Raw genomic sequence first — 8,729 nt, 5'->3', positions numbered from 1 at the left:
ACGAAAGTAAGTCTGACTTGAAATCTAAGTCTCGGACGAAAGTAAGTATGACTTGAAATCTAAGTCTCGGACGAAAGTAAGTATGACTTGAAATGTAAGTCTCGGACGAAAGTAAGTATGACTTGAAATCTAAGTCTCGGACGAAAGTAAGTATGACTAGAAAGGTAAGTCTGACTTGAAAGGTAAGTCTGACTTGAAATGTAAGTCTCGGACGAAAGTAAGTATGACTTGAAATCTAAGTCTCGGACGAAAGTAAGTATGACTTGAAATCTAAGTCTCGGACGAAAGTAAGTATGACTTGAAATCTAAGTCTCGGACGAAAGTAAGTATGATTTTAAAGGTAAGTCTCGGACGAAAGTAAGTATGACTTGAAATGTAAGTCTCGGACGAAAGTAAGTATGACTTGAAAGGTAAGTCTGACTTGAAATGTAAGTCTGACTTGAAATCTAAGTCTCGGACGAAAGTAAGTATGACTTGAAATCTAAGTCTCGGACGAAAGTAAGTATGACTTGAAATGTAAGTCTCGGACGAAAGTAAGTATGACTTGAAATCTAAGTCTCGGACGAAAGTAAGTATGACTTGAAAGGTAAGTCTTGGACTAAAGTAAGTATGACTTGAAATCTAAGTCTCGGACGAAAGTAAGTCTGACTTGAAAGGTAAGTCTCGGACGAAAGTAAGTATGACTTGAAATCTAAGTCTCGGACGAAAGTAAGTATGACTTGAAATGTAAGTCTCGGACGAAAGTAAGTATGACTTGAAATCTAAGTCTCGGACGAAAGTAAGTATGACTTGAAATCTAAGTCTCGGACGAAAGTAAGTATGACTTGAAATCTAAGTCTCGGACGAAAGTAAGTATGACTTGAAATCTAAGTCTCGGACGAAAGTAAGTATGACTTGAAATGTAAGTCTCGGACGAAAGTAAGTATGATTTTAAAGGTAAGTCTGATTCTAAATGTAAGTTCTAGACTAAAGTAAGTCTAATTTTAAATATAAGTCTGATATTAAGATAAGTTTGTAACTAAAATTAAGTCTTATTCCAAAAGCAAATTTAATTGTATAATAAGTCTGGATCTAGAGTAAGCCTTAGTCTACAGCTATTCTGTGTCAAAAATAAGTCACGAACCATAGTAAGTTTCGGACTAGAGTATGTCTGTAATTCGAATCATTCATATTCTTCAATTATCCCGCCAAAAAAATTATCGTCTTTTTATCATACCATAGTTTTTATCAATCTCGTTCTACTAAAAAACCTTTATATTGGTGATTTCTTTGTTAAACCCGTATTTTTTTCATGTGAATCTTATTGTATAAACTCTAAAAGTTCAATTTCCGGTCGAAAAAAACTTGAAAACAATTTGTATTCGACGAGTTAAAGAGCTCTATTTATTCTAAATTTTCCAAAAAAAATTAGATTTCGTTTTTTCGCTTCAAAAAATGTTGTTTTAAGGGTGCCCTATAACGATAATGTAAACATCACAAAATTAACCTTATTAGAACTCGAATGAATGGATTATCCAGATTCTAGTTCTCAATATAATAGCCTTAAAAGTGCTTTTCTGAGGGTGGTCTATCGTCTATAGGGCACCCTTAAGTTTTAAAATTTGTAATTCAAAATTTTTTTGGAAAGATTTACGATTTTTTAAAACTGCGAATGAGTTTTATTTTACATACTCTATTGATAAATCATATTTTTGTCGAGATATAACTTTTTTTTTAAAAAATTATATGCAAAGAGTGTTATAGAATTCTAGAAGGTATAGTGCATAATTTGAAGTATACTATCAAATAAAGAAATTTTACAGTTTTTTAGTTTTATTTAGATGTACGTTATTTTAGATGGCTTCGTCGAAAACAAAGCATGTCTGTTAAGTTTATTCTTAACATGGTAAATAAAATGGCAACGAAGCCCAGTGTACTGCGTCTTATGCCGTATTTTTTGTTATCTTCATACTCAAATACAACAAATACAAATAGATTTATTACGAAAAAACGTATAAAACAAATGATATATTTATTTCTAGACAAGTTGACGAACATGTAGCGCAACTGTATCGCTTTAGAGAACAGTTCTTCCAACACCTACTCATTCAGTGAAAGATTTAAGAAGAACTCTTACTCGACCTTAACTACCTACGCTTTGCTTGAACAATTCCCAACGAGGTTACTATAAGGTTGCAAGTCTTGTCAAAATGTAGTATGCAATACGTTGGGGAAAAATAGATATATACGAACAAACTACTACAGTCTAGCAACTAGTCTTTAAGTGTAATGTATTTTTGCTACAAAGAGCTCATAACGAAGTCAAATTTTGCAATTTGATGTCAAAACTAGCTAGTTGTTGAATCAAATAGCGTTGTGACTTTGTATACATCACGATCTTGTGGTATCAGAGCTGTACTGCTGCAGACTAATTCAACTAAACATGAGCAAGATTGGGATTTCTATTCTCTGGGGTGCGAGGCTCGTCCAAAGTTCAAGCCGCTACAGTGTTTTGGATCACCTAAAGAACTTTGGGAATTCAGTTATTACGTAAATTTCTCAAGATGAACTTGAGAGCAGCGCAGTTATAACGAAAGTCTCTGATGAAAGGCAATGATTTCTTTCATGAATGATCTAACGTTAGCTTGAAATCAGGAAAAGAGACTATTGATGACTTACTTTCCATCGATGGTGCACAACAGCAGGGAGGGGATTGGTGGGTTTGGGGAAATTCGCTGAGGCACTAGTGTCCGGATTGTTCGTCAAATAGGTTTCCTTTCCTATAAAGAAATGACACTTTTTTGGCGGCTTATTGACTCAGAAAAAATTGAGAGTTAACGAATAATTTTGGCGCCAAAAATAATTTCTCTTAATTTATTAAATTTAATATACGCACATCCATAAGTTATGCTATTTTTTCTATTTATTTTGTTCTAAAATTCTAAATATTTTTTTTTCATAACATAAAATATGATGTCTAGTCTCATTTACATAACAACATGCCTTAGAATAGGTTTTTTATTCTTTTTGTCACTTTAAATTAAGAATAAAAAGATAATTTAAATTGAATATTTGCGATTATTCTCACTAATGCTGCTTCCTCTTTTATTAGGTAGACAACAAAAAGTTAGCCTTGGACTCCCATATCAGATTTTTGATTGGTTGCGTATATAATGAGCTGGGATTGATAGACGAAAACCCAGTGAGAAAATTTTTGACGCCGATTCAGAGAGTCCTATCATTCATCGAATCATTGGTAAAGTATCCTACAACGATATTTAAAAACATAATTCTAATTTAATTAACCTGTTTATTATACGAATATTGCAATTTTTGCTTCTAATTCCGGAAGAATTTGCTGACATTGAGAAAACGAATTAATTTTGTAAAATATAGAGTGTGTGTGAGAAGAAAATATTATATCATATGCGAAGTGATTTTGTGGAAAAAATTTTCATGGGGATAGAAAATTTGACATCGGCATTTTACGACAAATGAGAATATTATTAGGCATATTATGAAGAATAAAAATTTCTCCATGACGATGAATGTACGATTAATTCAAATACAAATAATTGACAGGCTTCACAGTATTGAAAATATGACCAATCATTGAAGAAAAATTGATATGAGAAAAAATCAGTTCATTTTCATCCATGGCTGTTTCATACAAGTCACTTGGTCTCGTCAACTCAAAGGACATCTTCGCCAAAGCAGTTAACGGCGGCTACGCTATCCCCGGCTACAACTTCTCCAACCTCGAACAACTTCAAGCCATCATCACCGCCTCCGTCAAGACAGAATCCCCAGTTATTCTTCAAGTTTCTGCTGGTGCTCGCAAGTACGCCAACCAGACAATGCTCCGCTACATGGCTCAGGGTGCTGCAGAATTTGCTAAGGAAATCCACCCAGAGCACAAGCTCATCCCAATCGTTCTCCACCTTGATCACGGTGACTCCTTCGAACTCTGCAAGTCCTGCATTGATCTTGGCTTCTCATCAGTCATGATCGATGGTTCCCACCATCCATACGACGAGAACGTCGCTCTTACAAAGAAGGTTGTTGAGTACGCTCACTCCCGCCCAGACTACGTCACAGTCGAAGGCGAACTCGGCGTTCTCGCTGGTGTTGAAGATGATGTCAAGGCTGAAAAGCACACATACACACGCCCAGAAGAAGTTCAGGACTTCGTTTCCAAGACAGGTGTTGACTCACTTGCTATTGCTATCGGCACATCCCACGGTGCATACAAGTTCCCACCAGGCACAAAGGCCGAAATCCGCCTCGACATCCTCCACGAGATCGAGAAGAAGCTCCCAGGCTTCCCAATCGTTCTCCACGGCTCATCCTCCATCCCACAAGAGTACGTCGAGATGGTCAACAAGTACGGCGGCCACATGCCAGAAGCCGTCGGCATCCCAGAGCACCAACTCCGTGAAGCCTCCAAGTCTGCCGTCTGCAAGATCAACATCGACAGTGATGGCCGTATGGTCATGACCGGCACCATCCGCCGCCTCTTTGTTGAGCACCCAGACTGGTTCGACCCACGCCAGTACCTTGGTGAAGCCCGCACAAAGCTTACCGAGATGTACATGCGCAAGGACCAAGAAGTTCTTGGCTGCGCAGGCCATGCTTTCGACTAAATAATATTCTATCTCGATTCTTGTTTTAAATCATTAAATTTTTTCTTATTTATATTATGAAATTCTTCTTTTTTGCTAAAAGATTATTCCAATCCACACAATAAAAACGCCATATTAACATCAATTACTTGCCACATTTGAAGCTATCACTATGTTATTGTTTATTATAATCTTGGAAGGTTTTATATGTTAATAGAAATTATGAAGCCTAATTTTTCACTCAATTTCTCAGGTGAATAGAATCCATCGCTATCATATATATGTGTATTAATATATCTTAGTTTGGCAAAGCATTATTCATATAATTTCGATTTTCATTATTAATATTTTTCATTTTTTGGTTTTCTAGGTTGCAATTCAACATACAAAGATTAGTGTATTCTATAGCAATTAAAATTACGGTTTTAAATTCTGACGAATATAGAATTCCAATTAAAACATTACACTTTTATAACTATGCAGAGTAAACAATTGGAACGGCCAAATTATACAGTCATTTTCCATTATCAAATTTTATCACATTTCGGTCCCAATTTCCTTTAGGTTCAATTTTATATAGATACATCGCTAGTACATGATATTTTATCTAAATATGGTTGATTTTAAACCAAATTTTTCATTCGCAAAATTGATTAAAATTCGGATATCGTATAATCGATAGACGACAAAATTTTCATCTTTGAGATCCGTAACACTAATCTAGTATTATTTCTTAACGATCATAATTTTATGGACTCAAAATTCATTATAATTCAAATTTTTGTTTACTCCTGACTTTGAAGATCTCGTACAACATCTAATTGTGAATTAATTTATCGCGATCAAAAATTATTTGAAAACTTTACAAAATTGTTTGAATCATATTATACGATTTTACATCATATCACTTTTATTTTTCTAATGATGACTGAAAATAGCATTCCATCCTCATCCAGCCCAACAAATTCCCTAAAAGTTGAAACAGAGCCACACATTAGCTCCCAAAAGCGAGTTACCTTTTCACAACCCTTTGATTATCAACCGTATCAAAAAATTTCGAGGAATCGTAATTTATACCATTGCAATGACTACAACAATGATTCATATATTGATGAGATTCGCTCTAGTTTTCACTTTAGCGTATCTTCGATTCCTTCGATTATTTTATATTTGCTCTGCATAGCTATTTACGTTAGTTATGCATTTAAATTTGCTGATAATAAGATTTCATTTGCCTCATCTTTTCATGTATTATTATCACCTTTCTTTTTATTTATTTATGGAATTATCAAAACAACGGTGAATAACAAATCGCTAGATTTTTCATATCTTAGAGATGATATTGATTGTAAGTAATCAGGATCGTTCTTTAATTTATTCCTAATTTTTTTTATAAGTTGAATCATCCTTTTAACCTACTTTAACTCTGAAATGTTGAAGTAAAGGAAACGGGTTCTATAATAATTTACTCTGATTTTTTTTTTCACATATTTTATTTATCTTAACATTTGGAATGAACAAAGGAAAACGTATCTGAAACATAACTGTGAAATCTTATTCTATTTCGATATTTGAAATTCAATAAAATAATGGAGTTTTGTTTACATTCAGTCAACGATTTCATTACATTTCAGTAAGCTTATTGACCGTATATTGATTTTACAAGAAATATAATTCCAATTTTGAAATATTTCATTGAAATACTTTATTTTTTAATGATTTTTACGTCCCACTCGCTGTACAGTTGTTATCAATGCATTACAATATTAATTAACTCTGGAAATTGATCAAAGAAAGTATTTCTTCTCAATAATAATTGTTTGGTATCTCAAATGCTCAAAAAAATACTAAACACATTCAATTCCTTTATTCTATTATTAAATTTTCAAGAAAGCGATCTTTTGAAAAGAAATCAAACAAATTTTTTCATGCATAATGGTGCTAATTCATCCTGCACTTGATCTAATTGAAAAAAAAAAAAAAAAAAGGTAGTGGGGCCTCCAGGCACTTCGTGCCCTCTAGCCCTGAAGATGTTTAGTATAACTTTGTCCGGACAAGTAAGGGTCTATCGTCGCTACAGGAAAAGTTACGGGCGTTCCAAGGAAGTATACTTTGAGAAGCCTTTTCTCCATTTTAAAACAAGATAGGACGGTTATTTTACAAAACTGACAACACTTTGACCGAGTAGTTTTTTGTGCTGAACAAAAAGTGTCATATAAACATCTGTCAAAAACCGCTTTTTAACTTCACTTAAAATGCCACGTAAGCTACGTAAGAATATACGTAAGAGGAAGAGAGCATTGAAACATCCAATAGTAAAACTGACACCACAACAACAGTTGCAACAACAAATTATGAATGACCCCACTATGTTGCAACAAATGTCAAGCAACCCTATGCTTTTAAACCGAGTTATTGGTGCACAGAGTGGAGGTTTAAGAGCGGCACTTTTAGCGAAAATGGCAGGCTATGGTGGAGCTGCAGACGGAACAGCTTATAACCCTCAAAGTCAAATGAATTTGAGTTCACTCAAAAATCAAATAACAGATGTCAAAAAGTCAAACATAGACATACAGAAACAAATAAGTGAAAACGAAAAGAAACTAGAATATGACAGACACACAAAGAAACTCAATGAGTTAAACGTAGAGAAAAAGAAGAAAGAAGAACAACTGAAAGAACTAAGTACAGAGGAATATGCGAAAAAAGTGTCAGAAAAAGCAGCAGAAGTAGCAAAAATGGAACAAGATGTTATAAATTTGAAAAACCATACTACTCAATATAAAGTACTGAAAGATGAAGAGATAAAACAAAAAGCCCTGAAGACATATATGGATAGCGATGAGTATAAAAAAGAAGTTGAAGCAAATGTAAAGGCAGAAAAACTTTTACAGTTGCAAAACCAAACCGTACAGTATGAAAACTTAGCACAAGAAAGTAAAAATAACGACGCAGCCATGCAAAAGGCAATGAAAAGCGCAGAATATATAAAAGCTAATAATGACTGGTTAGATGCCCAAGCCAACGCCAAAGCAGCCCAACTTATAGGGTCAATAAGGACAAAAATACAAGCGGATGAAGACAGTTCAAATGAAGCTTTAATGAATGCTGACTTTAAGAACGCCTTCGAAGCTCTTCATAGTAAGGTGAAACTAGTGAACGACTTCTCATCTGGAAAGAAACTGAAGTCTGAAGGTTTCGACAAAGAGTTAAGAGAAGTAGCACAAAATATGACGAAAATAACAGATGCAGCAACGAGACAGGCAGTTCAAAGTGCCTATGACGCCGTTAGAGCAACTGTTGTGGAAAGTCAAGAAAAAGAGTTACAACAGACCAAAACAGACCTAGTAAATGCTTTCTTAAAAACGAAAAGTCAGGTAGGACATTATGCTGCAGATGGAACATATGTGCCAGCTGGTGGAACTTATATACCAGCTGGTGGAACTTATATACTAGCTAGTGGAACTTATATACCACCAAACCCTCCAAGAGAAGCACCTGCACCAGGACTACCTAAAACATTTACATCGTCACATGGACACAGACACAGGCATGCACCAAAACCAACACAACAACCAACACCACAACCAACAGTTCAAAACACTGCACCACAACCAACAGTTCAAAACACTGCACCACAACCAACAGTTCAAAACACTGCACCACAACCAACAGTTCAAAACACTGCACAGCAACAACCACAAACAGAGCAAGGACATAAAAGAAGTAGAGAACAAGGAAACCAAGAATTCTTAAAAATGCTTAAGGAAAATTATGGTTACCCAGATACTCTTGACTTTAGTGACAGATATAAAGAAGCTATTAGAAAGTTCAAGGAAGGAAATACTGACCCGAACCTATTTAGCTTTATGGTTCAGCACCAAATGGGATATAATTTCAAACCTGGAAAATACAAGCTCGCTAAGGGATATGATTTAATAGCATATCATCCAAATGACATGACTGAATTTACTCCGAGATATTTGGTGTCAGAGATAAATGATAATTCAACTATCTTCATGAAACGCGTAAAAAAATAGAGACGGAACGAAAGAAGAAAGGGTTATGAATGCGGATGGCTTAAATAGGGAACTTGTTAAAAACGGTCTCGGAATATATGAAATGCCA

The 8,729-nt window shown here is 34.8% G+C and overlaps 3 protein-coding genes across 3 annotated transcripts, besides 1 other annotated feature; all 3 read left to right on the top strand.

The window, feature by feature from the left end:
- Positions 1 to 1,447: 1,447 nt before the first annotated feature.
- Positions 1,448 to 1,587: a mobile genetic element.
- Positions 1,588 to 3,585: 1,998 nt separating this feature from the next.
- TVAGG3_0701210 (fructose-bisphosphate aldolase) lies at positions 3,586 to 4,652 on the top strand (the record flags this gene model as incomplete). The annotated part of the gene is made up of 1 exon (XM_001299472.2): positions 3,636 to 4,622. One exon carries the CDS (start codon positions 3,636 to 3,638, stop codon positions 4,620 to 4,622), a length of 987 nt encoding a protein of 328 aa, XP_001299473.1.
- A 2,204-nt stretch (positions 4,653 to 6,856) lies between these two features.
- TVAGG3_0701200 (protein of unknown function, DUF4106 family) lies at positions 6,857 to 7,599 on the top strand (the record flags this gene model as incomplete). Its single annotated transcript, XM_051243393.1, has 1 exon — positions 6,857 to 7,599. A coding segment is annotated over one exon (743 nt), but the record flags the coding sequence as incomplete, so codon positions are not given.
- A 103-nt stretch (positions 7,600 to 7,702) lies between these two features.
- On the top strand, positions 7,703 to 8,468 carry TVAGG3_0701190 (protein of unknown function, DUF4106 family; the record flags this gene model as incomplete). The annotated part of the gene is made up of 1 exon (XM_051243392.1): positions 7,703 to 8,468. A coding segment is annotated over one exon (766 nt), but the record flags the coding sequence as incomplete, so codon positions are not given.
- Positions 8,469 to 8,729: the final 261 nt, after the last annotated feature.

The sequence above is a fragment of the Trichomonas vaginalis genome, chromosome III (genome assembly GCF_026262505.1).
Source record: "Trichomonas vaginalis G3 chromosome III, whole genome shotgun sequence".
Classification (NCBI taxonomy): domain Eukaryota; phylum Parabasalia; order Trichomonadida; family Trichomonadidae; genus Trichomonas; species Trichomonas vaginalis.
The sequence above is the reverse complement of the archived record's forward strand: the minus strand, read 5'-3'. Positions and strand labels throughout refer to the sequence as shown.